This window comes from Chelonia mydas, chromosome 2, assembly GCF_015237465.2.
Source record: "Chelonia mydas isolate rCheMyd1 chromosome 2, rCheMyd1.pri.v2, whole genome shotgun sequence".
In the NCBI taxonomy this organism is placed as follows: Eukaryota; Metazoa; Chordata; order Testudines; family Cheloniidae; genus Chelonia; species Chelonia mydas.
The window spans coordinates 200,057,164-200,083,279 of NC_057850.1; the positions used below are offsets into that span (position 1 = coordinate 200,057,164).

Here is a 26,116-nt window from a genome sequence, read left to right on the forward strand (position 1 = left end):
GCAGTGGAAGGGGGTAAGCCAAACATAAACTTGTTCTAACCTTCAGAGCCCGCCACTGGTGGGATGAGGCCAAATTATCTGTCCAATTATTTTATTGTGAGATCATCTTCGGTATCCACTCTGCAAAGGATACCAGCCTCAATGGGCCACTTCTTCAATTCTCCTGCAAACATCTTGATGCTTTGTCCCATGCTGCCCCTATTGCAACGGAAAGGCTCCAGACAAAATCCATAAAGCCATCACCATTTCCTTCTTCAAGTCCCTCCTCACCTCTGCTGTAATGCATACAGAAAACAACCATCTGATTAAAAGCTAGGTAAGTGTTGGATAATGATTTATTTCTACCAGTTGACTAAAATTGTGGAAACAGCCTGTGCTAAAATATCCTATTATTTTTGTTTACTGTCGTCTTCCTCTCCCATTCCAGCCTGGCCTACTTGTTTGTCTTTATTTTATAATTGTGAACATTTTGGGATGGGGACCATCACTAGTAATATGTTTGTACAGTGCCTAACACAATGAGGCCCTCTTGCAATGTTTGATAAAACAGGAATGTGAGAGTGGGCATCGTTCGTCTGGATTTAGTTTTCAGGAGTATTTCTATAGTAAGATGTTAGCTTCTGATGTTAACTGTAATGTATATATTTTCTAAATTTCAATCCATATCATTCAAGGCAGCGCACTAGGAAAGGTCAGTCAACCCACTCAAAAACCTTCTATATGTCAAGAGGTGGCAAGGCAAATTCTTGTCTCTTCATATGGGCCAAATGGTTACAGATCAATGTGTGTCATAGATTGTTTGAGGATGATCTTCAGAAATAAAACTGGACTGTTTGGTATTGATCTGTTTAAGTGGTCTTATTCCCTGTATTTTGGCATAAATTCTGATGCCTATATGGAGAAGTGAAATTGGCTTATAGCGCAAAGAGAAAGTGTAGATCCTATCAGTATACTAATACATACTGCATAGGTTTCAGAGTAGCAGCCGTGTTAGTCTGTATTCGCAAAAAGAAAAAAGAAAAGGAGTACTTTTGGCACCTTAGAGACTAACAAATTTATTTGAGCATAAGCTTTCGTGAGCTACAACTCACTTCATCGGATGCATACTGCATAGTTTCCTGGAGCCTACCATTCTTTTTTATTTCTGTAGAGAATGTACTCAATTAAAAGGATTAATTTCTGCCAGAAAGATTTTAAAAACATAGCAGTGGAGCCATCTTGCCCAGTTTTAGGTTGTTTATATTATAGTCCTTTCAGCTTTAGCCTGGGATATTGGTTTCTGATATGATGGCTAGTTTTGTTTTCTCTAAGTAATGTTATATCTGTTATGAGAAATTTACATATTGTGATATATAGAAATACTGAAAGGAGACTTAACAGTTCTAGGTCATACCCCTGTTTGCTTTAATTTGAAAGAGATCTTGGACGGAGAGTTTATAAGAAGGATTAGCCAAATTATTATCAGCTTTATTGCAGTTTGTGGTCTTAAAAAAACCCAAAACTTTTATCAGGGAGTGAAGTGATCCATAAAAATCTGCTGACCCGCTGACTAGGGCTGTTAATATGGTGTTGCAGAATTGCGTGAGCAAAATTGACCATTGTGAAGTAGATGTGGGAGAAGAATGTTTCTGTTAAACTCAATTCATATGGAGCTTTAGAGATTTCTAATCTACACCCAGTAAACTTTCTAAGCACTGCTAGGCTGAAATTAACTTTTTTCTATGAGCCATGCAGTTTCACTTAAATAACTGCTCCTTAAATACAGATATATAGATAGATATAGATACTCTATCTTTTTTAGGTAATAATTTCTCTTTGCAAAACAAAAAGTATGAATTTCAAGATGGACCATTTAAACTCTGCTTTATTTTTGGTAGAAGATATGGAGCATATTCCTATCTTGTTTATGCAGCCCCTAAATTAGAGGAAATAGAAGTAGAAAATTCTAATACACAGGCCAGATTCTGCACTGACTTGAATGTCATGCAACCTCATTGGTTTCAGAGGAAAAATGAACAATTTCTGATTATTATTTCATAGTATTAATTGAGAGAAACAACTGTTAAACTAAACTCATAACCTAATTTGATAACATACAAAAGGTCAGACTTTTTGAACTCACCTTTCAAATGTTACTTTAATGTACACTAGAGAGCTTCTGTTGGTGAGAGAGACAAGTTTTCAAGCTTACATAGAACTGTTCTTCAGGTCACTGTAAGCTCTGTGTAAACTCAAAAGCTTGTCTCTCTCGCTAACAGAAATTGGTCCAATAAAAGATATTACCTCACCCACCTTGTCTCTCTAATATCCTGGGACCAACAGTCCTACAACAACACTGTGTATTTTAATGTATAGTGAGGCATATCATCTGAAGGGTTGCGTTCTAGTCTAGCAAATGAAATGCATTTTATTAAAAACATTATTTTGTGGCTTTGCATATTTTAAGGCATACAGCAGAGCAAAAGCAAATAGATTTTATTTTAAAGATTTTGCTTAATCAGATGTTTATATTCTCTGTGTATTTTTAATATATAAAATATTCTGACAATAAGGTGGTTTACCTTTTTTGAGGTCAGCAGCATTTAAATTAATCAGGCTGACATTTCGTGCTGGTGGGTCATGAACTGTTGATAATAGCATTAAATGGTGATTCGTTTGCTGTGGGAAGCCCAACTCATTGTCTAGCCACTATATTAAATCATAGTCACAAACAACTGGTCTACAGAAATGGTGAATCAAGGAAAGTGGGTGTTCATCCCTACCCTCCATCCTTTCTACTCCCTATGCATGCAAAAATTATTCAAGCTGACTGCAGTATATGAGGTCAAGAGAAGTATCCCCTGTTTGGGAAGCTGGAACGGTCCTGGGTGAAAAATCTCTGTTTTGTATGAAACGGGGACCTGAACACTTTTGCATTTTCTGCTCTTCCTAATTAAGGGATATTATTTTCATAGTCAGTCTGTGTGAAAGGCTTCACAAACAATCAAAAGAAAGATATATTTTCTTTTAACTCTGGAAAATGCAACTTGATGTGAAACTAAAAACAACAAATTTTAAAAAGCTGTTTTTCCTATATATTGTAGAACATAAGTTCTCATTAAAAAATAAATTTTGTTGCAAGCTTCTAAATTATTCTCTTACTTGCCATTCACTGTTGAAATAGATGGCAAAATATGTTTTTATCTTAACTCCGTCATTGTTCTAGAAACGAGAGAAAGTAACATATCATAATGGATAATTTAAAAAGAGGTTTTATAATGGCTTAACACTGAATTATTAATTAAGGTGGCTGAAGCAAATTCCATTCCTGAAGGCTTAGAGAATTTTGCACCTAAAAGCAAATTTTACTTTTTTTTTTTTTTTTTTTTTTTTTTTTTTTTTTTTTTTAAAGATGTGTTCTTTTGGAGTATAGGTCAAATGAGTATTGCAGATTTACAGCTAAATGGATGTCTTGCACCAAATAACCCATGGTTATTCTACTCGGAACAGATCTAGGAGGCTTTTTTTTATGAGTCAATCTTCTGGTGCTTAGCCGCACTATACTCCTGATATCAAGGATTACTTAAAAAATGAGCTAGTCTAATTTCTACATCCAGCACTAGATAACTGATGATTCTAATACTGTTAAAAGACATGCTGTCCATATGTTAATTGGTATATAAATATTAATTACTGTGAAAACCATGTTAATCTCAGCGCTGAATTCTTTCAGACTGAGTTCAACATTTCCTGTTCTTTCAGCTAGAATATACATCTTTATATTTTATAAATGACCACAGTAAGGTAAACATTTTTCTAGAACTATACTTTGTACCGTGCATGTACTTTAGGGGTACAGGAAGAGGAAAATCTGACTAGAATGTGCAAGAAAAACATATTTTAGCTCCTCAAATTAATTGCTTTTTAGGTTAAATACCAGCTGAAAGCTATCTCTTTAAGACAACAAGAGAGCATGAGAAAATCCTGGACCACTAGAGGTCACTGTTTGGTAATCAACTTCTAATGAACCAGAACTGTCAGGAAGGCCAATAAATTACGCTGTGGATTTTTCTAATTATGAATTCCTATTTAATCATTCAATGACAAGTTAACTGTGGCAGTGGTTCTATGTACTTTGCATACACAGTTATGCTAATGTACTATTATATTTCTTGGGATGCAAGTCCTCCATCATTAGAACAGTTCATTACCAAAGACTCTCTTATCTAATCATAATTACTGATTATGAGAAATAATTAACTTTGTTACCCTCTTAATTCTGTTCATGGGCAAAAGGCAATTTTCCTTTTTTTTCCTTTTAAGTGGAAGAACTTGGCATTTTATTTAATACTGTTGCAAACATTTACCTTTAAAGAAAAGTAGTTTGCAGTATTTTTTTTTCCGCAAGTGTGTTAATGTAATGATGTCGAGGAAGTATATTTATTTTTAAAAGTTGACAAGTATGGGGTGCACAAGCACAATTTATTTTGTTGTGGGGCTTTTTTGAACTTTGATTCATTGTACTAAACACATTGAAAACATTCTCATTTCCATGGAAATTAAGCCTATGGAGCGTATAAAGATTTGTAAAGCTACAGTGTATTTAAATAGAAAGGTGAGATCTAATGATATCTTTCTGCTTTCTGCTATGAGATATTTCAGTCTACTTTTTATGTTTCCAATTTAAACTTTGTATTAAGAAGTACTTAAAGAGTTCAGTGTGATTTTAATTACACCATAGCTGCTCAAAATTAATGTGTAAATTACATCAAGTAATTTTTCAGGGCATTGATCAATGCATTAAAGTTTACACTGAAGTGCAGTATCATGAGATAGGATTCTCTGAAATAAGAAAACCTAACTAGCCACAGCTCCCTTATTACTCCTCTTGCAGAATAGAGGATCCACGTAGGATATTTTTTGTAAGAGAGAATTTTATAATCACAGTCACGTAATTCATCAAATGTAAGTTCTGTAATGTTTCTCTTTAGGTTGATTTCATAGCATTTGTTCGTAGTCTTGTATTGCTACATCTCTTGGCTCTTCCACGGCTGGATAAAAGTTTCTGTAATTTCCTCTTTGTTTGGTTAAACTGAAATTATTTGAGGAAAATATTTCATTGCATTATGGATACAAAATTAAGTGAAAACACACCTTGCAAGTAAATTTGTACTTAGGAGGAGAAGTTGAAAGAAAGAAATAAAATAGAATGTGGATTGTTTACTATACCCTGTAAAGCTCAAACGCTAAGATGGGTGGGGGTAAGGATAGCAGCGTCTAAAACCCACATTTTTATGGTGTCTCAGATTATCCAGAAAGTTCTAAACCTTAGCCCCCCCATCCCATTTAGTTTAGTACAACATAGTGGTTCACAAGCTTACAATGTAACCTGTAGTTCTATATTTTTAAAGGCTTTTCCCTTTTGATCCAATAAAATTCTATTAGATGTCAAGTCCTAGACTACTCTATAGTTAAAATTCAAACTTTTCTGCTGGGCAAGCCTCCAACAGAAAACGCCAGCACTGGATTTCTTTTGAAGCATATGTGTATCACTTTTCACGTTTTATATAGATCTAATATATATAAAATGTGTTATATTGTTTGAGAATTTAATTATTGCTACTGTTGAATACTCTTATTTTACAAAAAGCATAATTATGTACATATGCATGTCACACTTTCTTCTCTTCCACATTTTTTTGCTCCTTGAAGTTGAAACTATAAGTCTGAGAGCAGGGAGTCTCCCTTCCATCCCCTTCTTCTCTAAGTTGTTCAGTGTTTTTAAAAAAAACATTTATTTGTCATTTTCTGTTTGAATGATTTCCTTATTCCCTCCACACAATTAGACGCGGCTACAGATACCTGGGCAGAAATACCAACAAAATTTTACCTAAATGACTGCAGGATTATGCAGCTGTTGTCTTTTTAAGTGAGTCCCTGATTAAACAAAATACTTAAGTATATCCTTAGATCTGTCTCTGTTGAGGGACTTAAGCACATGCTTAGGACCTTTCCTATTCAACTGCATGTTTTGGTGAACGGGGGCCTATTTGGGGATGCCTTGGGAGAGAAGGGGAAGGACAAAGGCACCATTTCTGAAGCATAGGGAATAGTTTTGTTCTCCTATTTTGTATTAAACAAATTCTTTTGCTGTGTCTTTTTGATATTGTGTTACTCCTGTCATGCTATTACTGGAAAATATTTTAAAGTTAATAAAAATTCTAAATCCTTTTTTCCTTGAAAGAGAAAAATCACTCATTTCCCTGTTGTAAAATTGAGGTTTAAACTCTTGAGTGACACCTGTATTCTATATGGCATTAATGTGTTTAAGACTCATAGAATCAGATAAAACAAAGTACAGTCCAGTCTCAAAACATGGCCATTTGTGACTGTCGCCAATTGTTCCTTGTAAATGCAGAGAGGGATAAGTCTGTCCAACTGCAAGTGTGTGTTGGTGAACTTACAATTTATATTCATCAGTCAAGATAGATGAAAGTAAAAATTGTGATGTCCATGTGGACTCTTGGTTCTGTCATTTTGCTTTTGATACCAGTAACCATGAGATTTTGACTTGTCTGCACACCCTGGCTAGCTCTTCCTTCTGTGTTTCCATTGTTTCATTTCTCAGAGAACTGAAGTGGGGCTTTATAACTATTCATCTGTCATTAGAGATCTTTCTCACAGGGTACAACAAGGTTCTGTTCTATCACCACTCAAGTTCACTGTGTTATGGTTTCTGAGATCTGTGGTGCAATGCTATCAGTATATGGATGTCTCTTATTTAGACCTAGACAATGAAATCTCTTCACTTTTGCAGCACATGACTAGGATTGGGGTTTAGATGTGTGGAGGGTGACCAGATGTCCCGATTTTATAGGGACAGTCCCGATATTTGGGGCTTTTTCTTATATAGGCTCCTATTACCCCCCCACCCCGTGTCCCGACTTTTCACACTTGCTGTCTGGTCACCTTAGATGTGTGGAACATGAAACTTAATCCAGAAAAGATTGAGATGATGCTAGTAGGTTGGTGGAAGGATTTTGAATGTATAGCAGGGATGGCTACTGCCCCTTTAATTGAGTTTGTCTACCATTTGTTCACAGGATTCACAGTTCAATGATATTTTCATATTCCTATATACCGTACAACCTCAGAGTTACAAACACCAGAGTTACGAACTGACCAGTCAACCACACACCTCATTTGGAACCAAAAGTATGCAACTAGGCTGTAGAGACCAAAAAAAAAAGGCAAATACTGTATTGCAGTGGTTCTTAAACTTTTTTTTTGCAGATCGCTTGAAAATTGCTGAGAGTCTCGGCGGACCACTTAATGATCTTTCCAAATGTTGTTTGTACCGTTAGCTAACTAATGTAAAGCGCTTTGGATAAAAGCACTATATTAAAAAAAAAAACACCTTAATAATAATAATCTTTTTTTTTGTTTTACAAATAAAAGCACACAACTCATATTTTAATACCAATAGTCTTACCTTTCTAATGTGATGGATGTGTCCTCTCTCCCCAAACCGCAGCAGCCCCCAAGCTGGGGCTGGGAAGGAGGGAGGGTCTCTCCCTCTCTTCCCCACTGTGGCAGCCACCGAGCTAGGGCTGGGAAGGGGGGCCATCTCTCCCAGGCAGCCACAGCCCTGGAGCTGGGGAAAGTCGCCTCTTTCTCTGGCCCCTGCAGCCCTGCATGTCCCACATTCGCCCCACCCCCTCTTCTCTGCCCATTGCCCCCTCCCACCTATCCCCATTCCCCTCAAGGCCACCACCTCACCTTACATGTGCATTTTCTCCAGGGTCCAGGCACCTAATTAGTGAAGCCACCCTACACAGCTCCACTAATTAGGTGGGTGGCCCTTCATTTTCTCGTGTGTGGCCGCCCAGGCACGCACCTTAGAGGAAACGATCCGTGGACGACCTGAAGAGCTTGCGGACCACTGGTGATCCGCGGACCACAGTTTGAGAACCTCTGCTGTATAGTACACAGTACTGTGTTAAATGTAAACTACTAAAAAAAATAGAGGGAAAGTTTTTAAAAAAGATTTGACAAGGTAAGGAAACTGTTTCTGTGATTTGCTTCATTTAAGTTAAGATGGTTAAAAGCAGCATTTTTCATCTGCATAGTAAAGTTTCAAAGTTGTATTAAGTCAATGTTCAGTTGTAAACTTTTGAAAGAACAACCATAATGTTTTGTTCCAAGTTATGAACATTTTAGAGTTACAAACAACTTCCATTCCTGAGGTGTTCGTAACTCTGAGGTTCTACTGTACTACTGGAACCTGTGGTGGTGGTGATGGTATTGGCCGAGAGAGTCACTTTATCCACTTTTGGTAATGTGTTAGCTATCTTTTTCTCAATCAAGACCTAGCTGTGGGTATGCAGACATCTTTCCTTTAGGTTGGTATAAGCGAGTCAGTCTGATAGCCAGCTGGCCGTGGTCAGGCAGTGGCTCCACGGTTTTTTCTGATCTGGTCATTCTGGCGGGGCGGTGTATGCGCTGTGTCTCAATCCCTCCTGAGTGTCACTTCCACTCCCCTTAGGGTTCTGTTACAGCAGAGGGGTGGGGGAGCAAGGTAAGAGGACCTACGTCCCAGGGTCATAGAGGGGCATTACAGTGTTTGTATCTCTCATTGGTCCACCCCAAATTGTACTCCCTCTTAGGTTGGTTCCGATCAGGCCATAGCTCCTCCATGTGGGGGGTGGTCACAGATTTAGGAGTATCCTTTTAGTCTGACAGTGGGATGCTGTCTTGTTGTTCTCAGGCTCTAGTGAGTTTCCAACTCCCAAAGTTGGGGGGATCTGAATCACTGCTTTCAGAGTAGCCTTAACAATACTATAGCCATGCCCCTCACAGTTCCAGTCATCACCCTCACTTCCTGAAGCTTTCCCTTTAGCTGCTATGGGGTGGGACCTCCCTAAGCCAGTACTGCTCCGTGTCTTGCCCTGATTTAGTGTGGGGTCCATAAACCCATAACAACTGCCCTTGAAGATGGCTGGACTGGACCGTACTGGACCGTCCTTGAAGATGGCTCTGAATCTTGGCATAATTGATGCCAGGAACATATTGCAGCAGTTCTTTGCCAGCTGTACCATGTTCCTATTCCCTGCTGGGTAAAATTCAAGGTGTTGCCTTTGATTTGTAAAGCCCTAAGACTTGGGCTCTGACTCTCTGAGAGACTGCCTTTCTTTCCACATACTGCCAACGCAATTGTCATTTTAATATTTTGGAATATAGCACTGTGGATGTGCATGAGGATTTGGGCATTTGAGCTAAATGTCAGGCATTGGTGGTAAGGCAATAAATTCCAGAATTCAAATATGAACACTAATATTTTTTGTTAGGATTTGTATTTGACCAGAGGGCTGGGGAGAACACTGGCATTACCTACTGATTTTAAATGATTCTGTACAGGTTTTAGATATATATTATTTTAGGCATTACAAATGTAAAGGTAAAAGAATTTTTTTATACTTTGTCATCATAATTTATTTCCTTTAGGAGTAGTAGCCTTTTTACCCTATTCGGCAGCTTTTCAAGTGCTGTAATCTTTCTCTCTGACATTACAGTGACCAGAACTGAACACAGTACTTTATAAATTGCAGCATACAGAACAACCTCATCATAACTTTCTTTGGGTTGTATTTTGTCGCAGAAGCTACAGTAACTTCTACATATATTTACCTTTTTGTGACCTATTTTCTTTGGCTAATAATTTCTGAGGTGTCAATGACTTCTTGAAAGCTTCTTGTAAATTTGTCATGACCCATTCCTTTCATATTAAACTTCCTTGACTACAGCTTCTGCTCTGTCTTTTGTGCTGTAATTAGTAAGAATGCATATTGTTTTCTGGGTTTTGGCATCTCGATATAACATATCTAAATTAGTTGGAGTTTTATTACTTTTTTGGTGTCCCTGACTAAGTTCAAGTACTGATCCCTACGTAATTTCACTCAACACTTCTTTCAAAGCATAAATCTTCTCATTAACGATTCTGATTTTGGTTTAACCACTTCCTTATCCTTCCATATGCACCACCTTGGATCCCTGGTGGTGTTTAACTTAATTAAATCTGTGCCCTACAGGCACACACTGTATCACTGCAACATCCATATGGATCTATGGCTTATATCCATATATGCTTGTGATGCATGCATGCATGTGAAAGGCAATGCATTAGAGTCCCTATCTCTACTGAAGTCAGTGGGGCTCTTAGCAGGCACAGCAGTTATGCACTGATTACAGTGCAGGATTAGTGCTTTAGACAGTATACATTATTTAGGATAGGGACTGCTATTATATTTTGTACAGCACCTAGCGTAGTTGGGCCCAATCCCAATTGGGATATAAGTATTAAGAGATGCAACATTCACTTCTGCATGCTTGTATCTTTTTTTTAACATGCTTCTAGAAAACAAAGTCAGATATTTTAGTACTCCATCTCATGCTGGCCCACCCAGAATGAAGATGCTAACAAACTGAGCACCTCATCCACACACGTTCTCCTTTTCAATCTGCTCTACTGTCATTCGAGTATCTGGTTTCTGGGTGCCCTGTTGGTAATGCACACTGTCCAATCCAGTCTTCCTTTTCAGACTTGTCCATACTTGGAAGGAGGAGGTGGAGAGATTATTATTCTACTGCTGACACAGGAAGAATGAGAGTGGCTTGATGCAAAGGAAAATTACGTTCCCTGAGGATAACAAACAGAAGGAGATAAATTAGGAGAGAGGATAATCCAGTATATATGTACATTCCTTAATTTTTGGTTCAATTTTACAAAATATGCAAAACTGGGCATTTAGAAGTATAATTAAACCATTCTAAATAAGGAGAAAATTAAAGCATTAAGATGTTTACTTTTTTTAGACTTTAGAGTAATGCTTCATGAGTTGAGAATTCAGAAGCACAAATTTTGTCATAAACAGGAATTATGGGCCATTGTGGGGAGATTGTGAAAAGAACCGCTTGCATCCCCTTTTCAGTTTTTTTAAAAAATACACCTATATACTTACTTCAGTTCTTTAGATTTCAGCACAGTCTGAAGGTTCTGAAGTGAGAGCAGCTCACCTCTTACAGCGTTCTGTTGCTCCTTTCAGCAGAAGCTGGGCCATTGTGATATTTATCTGAATTCAAACAAGGCTAATTAAAAGAGCTGCTGACAGTTGTTGTGATTTGACATTGACTGGAGCTTGATGGTCATTATGGGTAAATAATGAACCAGGTCTGCAAATGTAGCAGCTGCCAACTTGGGATAGAAGAGCAGCTATTGCTTCCAATTTAGGGATCTATCGACCGCTTCCCTTCTCCCTGCAGATCTTCTGCACAAAATGAATGTTTTCTGCTGCTGTGTTTTGTGGTTTCAGCTATTTCAGATGTAGCCTGTAATTTCCTTCTTAAATATTTAACTTAGCCCATTATTAGCTTTCAAAGTTAACAACTTTTCTGAATTTTTTTTAGTGAAGATTTTTGTGCACAATATAAGTAGATAAACAATTGTCAGTATGTAGTTAGTTGACATGTTATCCAAGAATCTGCTAGTTAGTCTTGTCTTTGTGTAGATGTATTTCAATAAATCGTATAACTAGATTATTCTGTAAAAAGAAATATATATATATAGATTACTGAGGCTTCCTTAACAAACTCTTTTTTTTGTTAGGAATCAGAATACTGAGCACTAAGACGTACTTCTTCAAAGCACTGACCTAAACCTCAGTTTTCATTTTTGTTCAAACATCAATAGCTTATGAAATATTTTGATGCAGAGTTCTATTTATCAATACAGAGAAACTGCAGTGACTTTCATTAAGGTGCACTTGTGAATACATTGTCACTTCATCATGAGCTTTGTCTTGTCCCATTAGCAAGCAGGAACAGGTGCATTAAAGGGAGAAAAAGGCAAACTGTAATTATATAAAAATAGCACAGAAATTTAAAAATCATATTCTAGAATTTTATATACACCAGCACTTACTACATCTATCCAGCATTTGTTCAGCTGCCATTAAAAAGGCTATGTGCATTATGTAAAATGTAAGAACATTCTTGTGCGTAGTGCATAATGCAGCAAAACTAGAGATCTTGCTGGGAGGAAATGATCCCAAACGTGCCCCTAAAAGACAAGTCTTGCTTTGAGAAATAATGATGAAAAATTGTCCATTTGTGTGTCCGTGTTTCAGCAGAAACTAAACTCTGTATTGTCTGTAGAACCACCTCGATAGTTATTTGTGGGTATATTTTTGTGCGTGCGTGTGCGTGCGCACGCACACATGTGCATGTTGTTTCCATCCTGGTTAAGGCCAATAATACGGTAACAAGGGGTTATGTTATGCTGGTTTATGTTAAACCAGATCACACCCTAACATGTGCAGAGCCATTCATCTGTGTCACCAAAACCCAAGAGAACATCTGACATGGACTCTGAAACAGAAACAGTGATCACTTACAAATCAAACATGGCACGCTCTAAACCGATTGTGCACGGCAATCTTTTCTAGAAAGGACAACTAATTGAACATGATAAAGTGTAAAGTTAATTAACACCCTTAAATTTGTTGATTACTTTCACGGGATTATATTGTTCGTTGAGTAGCAGCTTTCTGTCCCAGCTGTCGCCTTTTTAGCGCATGTCGCTGGTAAACAATAGAGACACCATAACAAGTCGTAAATGGTCCCTGTGACAGCAGCCCCTTGTGAGGCTGATTAGAAAATGATTAGAACAATTGCATTTTAAAGACGGCTCACATTGCAGCCCAGGTCCCATCGGCCCTCTTCTTTATCTCTTTTGATGGCACACTGGTTAAAACCTTTAAGTTCTTTTGAGTAAATTAAGTGATTTACTGTGTTTAGTTATATAGCCATAAAATAGCTTTATATGGCTGCCTTAGCTTTATATGGCTGCCTGATTTTATAATATTAAGAAATATACTTACTTTTGTTGGAATTTCTGGGAGCATTGCCCTTATTTCCCAAGTCTGAGACATCGTAAGTCTATTTTTAGCAAACTAGTGGAAGAAAATGGTTCCCTGTTTGTCTTTGTATGATTACATGACATTTAATCTACTATTGTACATATCAGAATTTAAATAATTTGCTTTTAATTTTGATTGAGGTTTATAACTGGTGTTTCCTCTAAGTGCTTTTTGTTTGTTTTGGTTTTACATATAACAAAACAATGGTAACCTTCACAGAATTTTGGTGAAGGTTCTTCCTGTATCTTGGTGCTTAGTGGGTAACTTGTGCACTGCTTAAGACAAAGTTTTTCATGTGAGCTGGCAAGAATTTTAATACGAATCACATAACCCTTAAAAGAAAACAAACACATGCAGATCTCAAGTTAAGCCTATGTGAAAGGCAGCAAAGAGATGACAAGAAGCTACTTGTTTTAGGGATTATAGTCCTTTAAATTGTATTTTTGCAAAAATACTGGAATAAGGAGCTAGTATTCTCTTGCATTTTCCAAAGCATAACAGTCAAAACTTAAACTCTCACACTAGAAGGTACAACATTGTAAAACAGGAGAGCATTAAAACTCTAACCCTGTTTTCTTTTTTGTTTTTAAATCTGTTTCAGATCATAAATTAGTTTTAAATACAACATTGTTCAATCCACTGTATACATAATAGAACAAGGAGGAAAGAGATATTTATGCCTAAACCTCTCACGGTTCCAAAAGGCAGGGTGAAGGTTGGAGCTGCAGTCTCCAGTACAGTCACAGGATCATACAGTTTTCATAATCAATGGATAAGCTAAATTTAGTTTTTCTTTCTAACTTGTCAACAATAAAATCATTTACAAAGTGTGTGTGTGTACACAACACACAGCAAGACTCTGATTATCTTGGTATATGCACACACTTAGGTGCAATGGGAAGCTTTTTGTTTTCAACAATGTAACTGGACAATGCACACCTTAGAATGTTGGTCTGTTATTTTTTTTAATGTACTATATTTTGTTTGGGGAGAAGGTAAATGGTGCTCTAAAATAAGAGCAAATCATTTACATGTAAATGCAATTGGTTATTTTCTTTCAGTGATTTTCAGTTCACATTCCTAAATAATAAACAAGCTGGGTATTATCAAATTGCTCTTATCATTGCAAACATTTGGAGTGTGGTTGTAAAAAGCCTAGCTCTTAGAGCTGGAAATACTGCCATACCAGCAGGTCTTATACACACCTCAGGATTTTCAAGGTATAAGATGCTGTGAGGTTTAAATAAATGTGGCTAAATTAATTAGGAGAAATAGGTGTTCGGGGGATTACTGATTAGGTACAGAGCTTTTCACTTGTAGATCACTTAGCACAAACCTGTCCCAGGTCAGTAGTGACCAGTTACCATTACCATCTGAAGGCTCTTGGACCTCAAGGAAATGAGCTCGTGTTCTCCATCCTGAAGGGGGATTCCAAAGAGGATGGAGCTAGGCTGTTCTCAGTGGTGGCAGATGACAGGACAAGGAGTAATGGTCTCAAGTTGCAGTGGAGGAGGTCTGGGTTGGATATTAGGAAAAACTATTTCACTAGGAGGGTGGCGAAGCACTGGAATGGGTTACCTAGGGAGGTAGTGGAATCTTCATCCTTACAGGTTTTTAAGGCCCGCTTTGACAATGCTCTGGCTGGGAAGATTTAGTTGGGGTTGGTCCTGCTTTGAACAGGGGGTTGAACTAGATGACCTCCTGAGGTCTCTTCCAACGGTAATCTTCTGTGATTCTATGATCCAGGTTTTAGTGGACAAGTGTCCACATCACCACTTTTGACACTAATTGACTACACCTCTGGCAGCCTGAATAGGGAATCGTGGAAACTGAACTAATTCTCACCCCATAGGTGGCCCTTCTAGATATGACTGAGGTAGGTTGCATAACAGTGTTGTTGCTACTACCTAATATTGTACCCTTTCAGTGTACAAATAGAGGACTTCAGACTCCAAGGCTGTCAGTCTCACACCTTACAGGCAACTAGAGAGAGAGACATACCTACCTCCATTATGCCAGGTTGCAGTCCTCTTATGGCTCCTGTAGAACATCTTGCTGTGGTTCTGGCTGCAACATTTCTTCACTTCTACTCCCTCTATGCAGACCCCATCTATGACTCTATGCGAGACATCCCCTTCAACTGGCAGTGGCCAAGATAGCCATCTACCAATCCAGGAGGTGGAAGCTTGATGGGGAGGCTCTCTGAGAATGTGTCTTATTTTCATTCCCTGGTCATTTCTCTTCTCTGTGCAGAGTTTCTTCGGGTGACCTCTGCTCACTCCTTGGATTCCTTCAGGGAGCAGTGAGTGCTGTTTTGGGGTCTCTATGCAGTGTCCCTGTACAGCTCCTTCATTTTAAACCTTTGACCTCCACCTCCATTGCTGTTTTTTCATTTTGTTGTTCCCAGCGTTTAGTTGATTCCTAGATCTGTGGTCCCTCCCACGTTTAAGGAAGTAGGTCTTTTGTTCTAGAGGGCTCCACCTTCAGGATTTCAAAGATTGGCCCATACCTTCCAGCAGCAATAAATCATCTTAGATTTTAAAATTTGATTTATTAATATTTTTGCTGTAGGAAAAATGTTTTCCCTTCTCTCTCTCTCTGTTCTGTACTGTTATAGTCATATGACTATATGGTAAGAAAAGTAGAATATGGGGCAGTGTGCTAGTTGGTTCCCGATCCTGCTTTGCATTCTGCCATCAGGACTTCCGTAAGACTTCAGAGACACAACAGAGGCAACTCTAGAGAAACCCAGTGCAGTATTGGGGCCTTGTGAGTCCAATGACATTGGCTTGCTGGAGGGGAGAATCTTACAAGTGAAATTCTGTGCTGATCACAAATGTAATTTCTTATCCGCCATTCTCTAAGGATGAGAAGGGGAAGGGACATAAGGATCTTGAGGGTCTGCAAAAGAGTTGATTGATTAATTGGTGTGTGAGACATAAAATGCAGGAACAAAAGTGGTGACCAGTGCTCCTCCTTTAAATTCAAGCCACTGTACCGCCTTCATGCTCTCGCCTCAAGTACTGTTAAGAACTATAGTGCTGATATTTTATTATACTCCAAAATCATGAAATGAAATTAGTGGTGTGCATGTCCTTATGCCCTTTTGCTTCCATTTGGAGCTGAAGTGATGACATCTTGAGGCTGAATTGACTACAAATTACCAATACTGTGTGTTTGCTGGATTGCTTGTTTGTTTCTGATCAGTTGGCTGACAGTTGGTGAGGAATCTTGATGGAAAAACCCATCATGATATGAATGATTTTTTGTTTTTAGAAGTACAAATGTCCACGGCTTCCTCATTATAGAACAAATTCTTTTTCTTTCTTTTGCTTAACTAATTTAATTTTTTTACTTAAAATGTAAGCATCTGTACGAGTGAGAGAGTGCAGCTGTCAAAAGATTAACCAGCTGAAAACTATTGTCAGCATTAATTTTGCTCTAATAAATGACTCTCTGAAGCTATTTAGCAGTCTGTAATCTAGATACAAGGCTATTGACCTATGATGGATAGCGTTGGATTTTGTTTGTAAGCTTTGACTTAAATTGTCCACTTAATTTGCTGCAGGTCAGATCACAGGATTAGTAAGAAAAGGTCAGTATGTGGTTTGCATAAAAATAGCTAGGGGAACAGCATGAAAATTATGTAGTGATCTTTGCAGACACATTTTGCATGGTAAATTAGTAGCCAACAATATGACAATCATCTGTTCACTTAGGCCCCAAATCCAGGCTCCTGTCTCTGTCCCAGATTTCTGGGAGTGGGCATTGGAAGTTACATGAAGAGAGAAGGTGAGAGGAAATCCTCCATCCAATGGCTGAGGAGTGGTGGCTGCAATGCTGAAACTTTGGAGTTTATAGTGTTGGGAAGAGCTTTACAGTGGTGGATACTCTGGCAGTGCCACGCTGTTAAGAAACCTGTGATGGTCTACATACAAAGGCAGTCCAATCCCCTACTCAAATCCTGACCCCTTCATTGTGTAGCAGTACAGCACTGGTTCCATTGCCTTGGGGCCTTTTGTACCTGCAGCGGTAGGGGCAGGACTTGCCAGGAGAGTGGATCAACTGCTACAGACCAATTCATCAAAACCTCTGCATTGTAACTGGGTTTTCAGTTATTGTGGTGATTTTGCCATGGATTTAATTGAGATTGGGGTCCAATCATACTTTTATAAAAGTGACCTTTTTAAAAAAAGTCAAATGCTTCCGTGAACTAGGAAAAACTAAATGGAGCAAGTGTCCCATTGAATGTCATTTTAAAAGAGGGAGTTTTGCTCTGATGGCTTTTTCAGGTTAGTTTTTACAAAGGTAATTCTGATTTGCCTTCGACTGTAAGCACTTTGGGATTGTAAATTCATATGTTACAACATCTAGCACAATGAGGCCCGATGCCAATTAGATCTCTACTACTACTGCAATTAAAACATTTAATAATAGTTGTTATCGTAACTAATTGGTTAAAAGCAGTATGGACCCTAACGGAAAGATAGTTTGATTTTTTGTGGAAACAAAATAGTTAAATGTGGAAGAAAAATGAATTCCCTCCCTTGGATTTTTTATTTGTAAAAACACTGGAACTGCTTGAATATATTAAATTCAGAAGTAGGCCATTACTTGCAGCAGTCTGTTCTAATAGGTCAAGGTTCGATGCATAGCGTAGACAATTTATGGTGTCTAGGTTCCTAGCTGTATTGCAAAATGAACTGTAAAGCTAAGTTGCTAATCACTTTTCCAAGTAGTCTCCTTGGGCCAAATTCACCGGGCAGTTACATCCATTAAAATCAGTTTTGTCTGGGAGACAGGGTTGAAGAGGATGCAATTCACATCAGAATTGTTTATTTTCCCCTAGAACAAAAGATATCATAAGCTAAAACTTGATGTATTGCCATTTGGAAATTCTGTAGCCAATGAATTATCGTCTTTGTTTCCTGACCCTTGATAAAGGTGGGACAGATTTATAGGAATGAAGTTGTAAATATTTTGTATGTTTAATCATTTTTTAAAACTTTTTTACATTGTTATGCAATACATTTTCCCCTTATAAATTATATGTGGGACATCGGTCTCAAATTCCCTTAATTCAGAGAAATAGATCTTCTGTTTCTGATTAGAAGTATGCAAAATATTTGTAACAAAATGTTAATATATTTTAAAAAAAATCAGATGTTGAGCCTTTTTTGTCTCTGTTTTTTGGATTTTTAAAAGGTTGGTATTGAATCTAATGTTTTCCTCTCAATTCAGGTGTTGGAGCTGCTCGAGCTGGGAACCTTACATTCATGGTTGGTGGAGTGGAACAAGAGTTTGATGCTGCCAAAGAACTGCTGACATGCATGGGTTCCAATGTGATCTACTGTGGAGAGGTTGGAACTGGACAGGTAATGCTTGTGGAATGTTTGGTATTCAATCAGCCTGGCCTTTCCCTTTTTGTTACCATACTTGTCTTCCATTTTAACTTAATTCCCTTTAATCTACCCCCGGTAAATTATCTAGAATCCACAATGAAATCCAGTACAAGATGTTGGTATCAGCAAAAAGGTGCAAATTCTTCTATAAAATATCTCATGGTACCATTACCTAGCATCTTGACTGGTAACCAATAATACACATCTGAACTAGCATTTTCGCAGTTTGGCTTGTTAAGATTGTACTTTTCAGTGGTCACAATCTTTTTAAAAAACTGTGAAATAGATTTATGGTATAGTCTGAAAGAGCAAGTAGCCCGCACACTCAAATCAAAGCAAGCGGAGTTATTGTGCTAGCAAAACAAATATACTTCACACTATCTGAAGTATCCATAGGTCAACCTTCATTGACCTGGTGCTATAGTACGTTGGTACTTACAGGTGTTACATTTAGGGAGAGGCTGTTTAACCATATTCAGTCAAAATCCGGTTGGAGCTGGGTGAAAAAAATTCCTATGTGATATCTACATGGAAACAGAGAATCTTACTTAGTATTTAATTTATTTTCAGGCTGCGAAGATCTGCAACAACATGCTCTTAGCTATCAGTATGATTGGAACTGCTGAGGCTATGAATCTTGGAATCAGGTTTGTTGGATTTTATGTGTTTTTATATTAGCAGATTTTATGAGCTGTGCTGGTTGACTTTTTTGTGGCTAGAGAATGATGATCAGAAGGCATAGATGAGATTCTGCCAGGAAAAAAAGGTAGAAGTGTTTCATTATTAGAATGCAATAAGGCTTGTTTATTTGACGAAGAGTAGGACCCTTGAGAACAGGAATGTTCTTTGCAGTGGCCATAAAATATTACAAATATCTAAAGTTACATTATATTTTTTCTATGATGTCTCAGTTTCTTCTGTTTTGATGATACATGCACTATAAAATGTAAATGTACTCAGATAACATGGAGGTATATTTGTTTGACGCATAGGCTAATGTACCGGGTATCACAAGTGTTCTGCTCCCACATGGCTCCATTTGGCTATATTTGCCTACATTAAATATTGCCCCAAAATGTGTTAAAAAGAAACCTCTAGCATTTGTGCATATCTCAAAAGAAACTAGGATGCAGTCATAAAATGTCAATTTACCCTCCTGTCAAACTTAACTACTGTTGTTTCGCATGCTAGTCATAACAGATACTTCCTGGTGAAAAATCCAAAATATATTCCATTACTTCGCTTAAACTGTTTCCTGTTTTAAGAACAACATTTTTCTGTAACAAGTGATGTATCTAACTTGTAGGTAGCAACATTTTGAAATATTTTAATTTCTAAAACCAATTTTTTTTTAATTTTAAAGTATTCGTTTTGTTAGAAATTTTTACGTTTCCAGTCCTGCGTGAGCCTCTACATGTAACAAGCCATTTAATTAAACTTTGCAATATTTTTACCTTTGATTCCCTTGCCCAAGCTTACATCACTATAAATACTGTTTGTAGGGTTATAAATAAGAAATGTCTGTGCTTCTGAAAAGATTATCCTGTAAATGCATAGCTTCTTAGGGTTTTCATGAATTATTCATCTCTTTAGCTACACCTTTACAACCGCCCACTAGAAACTACAGATACTGCAGATATTTGTCAATTCACTATTGCATGTCCTACTATGGTTTTTGATTTAAATGACAGAAACTGCAAGAGGGCTTCAGAATTTAAATAAATAAAAAAGGGCATATGCACACACATGCATGCACACGCACACTCACACAAAAGGCAGGGTAATGGATTCGCATTTCCTCTTAATTACCATATCAAGATGCAGTTGTTTTATTGAATTGCCCTTGTCTCAGATGTTAGACTATCTTGACCTATTAAGTTGTCATGTTGTAATTGAGATAAAAGAGGAATTTGCTTTGCATCAGTGCTAATTGGTTTATCAATATCCTGTACCATTTACATTTTAAAATTGAGTGTCTGTACGATAGATGGTGAAGCATATCTGTACCAAGCCATAATAAAATTGGTAGGATTGTATACAACTATTGTAATTCAGGATGGTAAAGCTGTATCATGGTCAGTTTTAAGTCTTGGTTCACTTAATGAAAAATCAATTCCATATGACTTTGTTATATTTTTGTCCACATTTCTAGGGATTATTTTACTTACTACTTTGTTGTTGTTTGTGTGTATATGTATGTGTGTATGTATGTATTTTAAGAGGCCTTGAACACACATTCTTGGTATCAAATCCCATGTGAAACTAATAGGTATTTTCAGCCTGCAAGTGTCTGGATTGTCTCATTACAGGTTTGTCTCATTACAGGTTAATTTTTTCTCTCAAGAGTGTTGAGTGAATTTGGGTTGTATGAAAGTAGCATTCTGCTAGTGCATGCTAATGCCAGATTTTAGTGAAGGCAGGCACTGTGCAAGCTTCCCCACCTCACAGCAATGGTAATGCAGCTCAGCTTGACCTGCTGTTCCTATACTGGGCATCGCTTAAATACAGACTTGTCATCATACAAAGTAACATTAGGGTTTGTTGTATAGGCCCTAATGAAAGCCCATTGAAGTAAATGGTAGTCTTTCCATGGGCATTAATGGGCTTTGGATTAAGCTCATGGAGGCACCTTTTCCACTTTTAACAAAAGTAGAATTTTTCCATAGGTGAAATTCTTGTGTTTATAAACCCAGTGTGTGACCTAGTCTCAGTATTCCAAGTCATGGTGGTGGTGTCCTTCTTCAAAACACCTTGCCTGACTGGGTTTAATCACAGTTAATTGACATGATGCTGAGCACAATTTGTTGCAGTCTATACTGGCCACTAGGTTGTGGACATCATCATCATAGCATCTAACTGGATTATTCCCAACAGTGTTCAAACGGGATGAAGTTGTTTATTGTAGATAAGCCCAAAGGACAGTAGTGGCTGGGGTTAGAGAAGTGAAAATCTGAGCATAACTAAGTTGACGTGTCTGGCATTGAAACTCCATCTTCTGGCAATGGAGAAAGCTTGTTGGTAGCTTTACTAACTTGAAACTGCTAGGGGTTTTTTGTGTGTGTTGGGTAGGGAAGGTTGGCTATTGAGCAGGGGTGCGAAGGAACAAGGAAATGTCCAGCAGAAAAAGAGAAATTGAATACACAAATGAAAACATCCTGCAAACAAACAAAGTAACTTCCCTGGGTTTCTCTTTCCTACAAGAAAGATACTTCATTAAAACAAGCCCTCATATTTGGGTTTGTGTTAATGAACTTCTACTCCACTACAGAATTTGCCAACAGTGCTGCATCTCTTTCATTTTCGTACAGGCAGAGGGTCTCTTTATATTAGTTTAGAATCACTAAAACAAGTACTTCTTATTTTCTGTGAGATTTACATATGTATTTTTGAAATGACAGATTTGTTCCATAATATAGTATACTGGATGCTGGAACCATTTGGTTCAATGACTCTCAGCATCCCCACTCTACAAACTGTAAACCCTGTATATAATGAAATCCACTTGAAGCCAGCACCCCTAGTTCAAGCATCTATGAAATTGGTATCAGTGAGCATAAATTTCCCAGTAGTAAACTCCCACAAAAAGCAGTATCTCGAGCACTACAGGACTGCTATATTTGTGTTCAGTTTGCTCCTCTGGGTTTTCTTTTTTTTTTTTAATAGGGTGGGAACCATATTTCTTCTTGTATGAAAACTTCTTTTACAAATGAAGATGGCTGTTTTTATTAAAAGTGTTTACTTATTAGTTAGTTTCAGATTTATAATTTGGATTTTTAAGTGGCTTAAGAAAGATGTATGGCAAAAATACTGGAAAGTAATGTACATTTTGATTTTTGAGCTTTTCTTTTCCCAGTTTAGTGCTGTAGTCTGATAGTGAAAGTCTCTAGTCATGAGAGAGGTTTAGCACATGGGTGTGGATGTGCACAGGCATGTGCACGTATGTATGTACATATGAGTGTGTATGTATATTGCTAAAAGCTATAATATATTAGTGACAAAGTAATAGACAGAATGCACCAAAATTTCATTAATGAGAAATTAAAATATATATTGATACCATCAGCAACCTCAGATTACTTTTTTTCTTCTTTCTCGTTGGGTTGCTGACCATCTCAGTTTCTAGTGGCCTTCTTTTATTGGTCTTTGGGTTCTCAGGTAAAAAAATGAAGTATTAGCAAGATAAAGTTTGAAAATTTAAATAAACTATTGTGGATATTTGACTTACAACTAGGTCATGTGGAGATTGCTGCTGCCTGCAATGTAGCTGGGAGTCCTTTCTGTGACTGCCTGCGCAGTCTTAGGGTATGTCTGCACTGCAATTAGGCACTCATGGCTGGCCTGTGCCAGCTGGCTTCAGCTCGGGCTAAGGGGCTGTTTAATTACAGTATAGATGTATGAGACTGTGACCCTCCCACCTCATAAGTCCTAGAGCCTGGGCTCCAGCCCGAACCCAAATGACTACACTGCAGTTAAAGAGCCCCGTAGTCCAAGCCCCTTGAGCTCGAGTCAGCTGGCACGGGCCAGCCATGGGTTTTTAATTGCAGTGTAGACATACCTTTAAGAAGAGCCTGTGTGGTGGTGACAATAGGTAGCACAAGATTTTATAATTAGTTTGGGAGCTAGAGAGCCACAAAAGAGCTACAAGGTTTGTCTGTACCAGAAGTTTTCTTCATAAAGAATTCCCTTTATATTTATTACAACCAAGTCCAGTCTCCTGTCTACCACGAGAGAGACTACAGTGGCCACCGCAAGTGTAGCAAAAGATTCTTTTTTTCTCCTATACAGTTTTTATTATGCGCCAGGTTGTGCCTGGCTGCTTTGTGGGTGTGCAGGTGGGTCTGAGGACACAAGAATTTCCTCCTCCTTTTATGCCACTGTTTAGCAGCCAAGCACAGTTGTAATCCTTGCACTCCAGTCTCTGGATTGCTGTCTCCCTATGCATCTGTGGGGCACAAGAAACCACAAGGTGGAGTTGAGGGCAGGGCCGGCTCTACAGTTTTTGCCGCCCCAAGCTGCCGTGGACGGCAAAAGAGAGAAGCTGCTGCCGAATTGCCATTGCGGCGGAAAAACTGCCACCTCTTTCCAACTGCCGCTCCAAGCACCTGCTTGGAACGCTGGTGCCTGGAGCAGTCCCTGGTTGAGGGGATGGGAAGGACAATCACAGAAGAGCTGGGCAGGCATACAGGAAAGAAACATGCTATGCCCCCCTGTGGGGATGTAGCACTGGGTGAACACTGGGAAATTTTGGAAGGAATGGCTGGAGACAGCTAGATCGCCTTCTGGGGCAGTGTGACTGTGCTGCCCTCGATGTAGGTCTGTACCTAAATGGCATGATCGAGCCCTGTGCGATTATTAATATTCCACTCAGGGTACTTGGATGATAAAAACCATGCTGGGGTACACATTTCTACTAGTGATGGGTGAGTCTCAAAAGCTTCTGTCTGAATAATTATCTGAAAGATCAGATGCTGCTTGCCCAAAGCACCTCAGGCTGGAAATTTCTCAAGAGTTTAGCTACTTCCTAGTCTCATTCAGGGAATCCCAGAACTGCCTTTCTTGTGGGGTCTCACTGCTGATTTGTTACTGCTACAGACTGAAACAGGTGAGAAGTTTGTGAAAATTTTAAACAAGTTGGTAAAGTCTTTTTTTCAAACTTCAATGAATGTGGTTGGGTTTTTAACAGTGCTTAGAATTGTTCTTATTTTTATCCAGATGTGTGTGTCCATCTTTAGTTTCTACTTCCCTAGTAGCTCATTAGTATTTGTGTTGAAGATGCATTGATTTGACACAGCAATTGTTTTTGCGTTACATTATAAATAATGTTTGGGATATTGGCTGCTTTCTCTGTGTCTGGAAGAACATTTTGGCAATTGTAAATGCACACGCGCGTGCACATACTCTTGCCACATCCAGTGGCAAGTTATTATGGGGACTGACAGACTGTCATCATTTTGATAGCTTGAGCAGTATATCTCTGGAACAGCAATGGAGCTCTTATGCAGAAAGTATCATATGTTCCTAGCCAATTTACAGGGAAACAGCAATAACATTTTATCATGGTTGAGAGCCCAGTAGCTGCTTCCTATTAAACTTGCCCTTTCAGATACCTGTCTTGGATTAATTTGTTGATTTCAAATGGAAACTCAGTCTTCTCCACTGAAGCATGACTTTCTAGGATAGACTCTCACTGAATGACAATTACTGTATATTCTAGCTGGTTTCAGACATTACAAGCTTTGAGCGCAGTGGAAGACAGAGGACTTCTTCAGTAACGGATTTTAATACATGTCTAATTTTAACTGTCAGTTATATATGCACCAGTAGACGAATTCTCAGAAAGATGAAATGCAAAACACTTCTAACTTGCTCTTTTTAATGATACACTTGCTGCCAACAAAAAAAAAAAAAAAAGCATCGCAGGTCTTCTGAATTGAATCTGCATAGTGCATACGAGCATCAGCGTTTAAAAAACAGAGATTCAAACTGACACAAAAATCTTTCCCCCCACCACAAGCGAAAACATTTGTACATTGCCTTTTCCCATCTAGTGCTGAAAATTCATTCGGTGTACATTTACAATATTTGTATTTTTAAAATATATTTTGTTCAAGGAACTGACTGGAATGCTACCAGGACAATACTCATTTTGAGGGGGAGGGATTATATGTATTTTAAAATTTCGCCCCTTCCTCCCCACCCCAATCTTGCAGTGTAAACTCTACTGGAAGCTGTAGTTAACATCCAGTGGAGGTGCTGTAACAACAGAACAAACAAACAATTCAGTGTGCTGTGTGGATGAGAGATCAGGAGTCCTACACGTTCTTAATATTCTTTTTAGTCAATGTTCCAATCTACAGCTTATTTGGATGAGAACACTTTCAATAATATTTGTATTCATAAAGTACTCCTTGCTGAGGCCTTTGATGCACTATAAAAGATAAAACATGATTAAAATGCAATCAAAACATAATGGTGGGGGGAAAACACTTTCAATTTAAAAATCAAATCAAATGAAATAAAAATTGAAAGCTCAATTCAAAAAGGAGGGAGAGAGGGGGTAATAAGGCCCTGATCCAATTGAAGTCAGTGGGAACCTATCCACTGACTTCCATGGGCTGTTGCATCAGGCCCTAAATATGGGACTAACAGTGGTAATTCTAAAAAGCACCTTTGAAATATTGGGTGTTTTTAAAAGGAGGAGGAAACAGCTGAGACATATTTCCAAGGGAGCAGGATCCACACCTTAGTACCCACCATATAAAGTGTCATTTTATATTTTAAACTTAAATACATAAATGTTACATTTTAAATTTGTATTTTTACAAAATCCACTAATAAATGACCCTTAATCTCCCATAAATTAAATATTACATGCTACAAACAGAGATTCCTATGATTAGTTTGGATACCTTGCTGATCTGTTGTTGCCACAATTAAAGAATTGGTGCAAAGAGGAGGAACCTTCTCTTTGTGAGAAGGTAAAACCAGTGCAGGATTAAAGCATAAACTAACTAAGTTACAGTTTAGGGCCTCACAATATGAGGGGACTCTAAAAAAGAAAAAACTGACTCCATGTCAAATTTGATCAAAATTGGTTGATAAGTAAGGGAAATATGGGGAAAAGAATGTTCTCTCTAAATATAGACATTTTTGTTCAAATATGACAAAAATATACACACCTGGCTACACAAATACCCTTACCCTTCAATGATTGTTCATTATTGATAGGCGGGAGACTAGAGCTGAGAAAAAACTGATAAT

General features: G+C 38.0%; 1 protein-coding gene across 1 annotated transcript in view; it reads left to right on the forward strand.

Annotated features, from left to right (window-relative positions):
• HIBADH (3-hydroxyisobutyrate dehydrogenase) overlaps positions 1-26,116 on the forward strand; it is a 142,381-nt gene that overhangs the window by 105,551 nt on the left and 10,714 nt on the right. The window contains exons 5-6 of the mRNA XM_007053647.4: positions 18,195-18,328; positions 18,926-19,002. Coding sequence (XP_007053709.1) covers positions 18,195-18,328; positions 18,926-19,002 — 211 coding nt within the window. The remainder of the gene's footprint in view (positions 1-18,194; positions 18,329-18,925; positions 19,003-26,116) is intronic.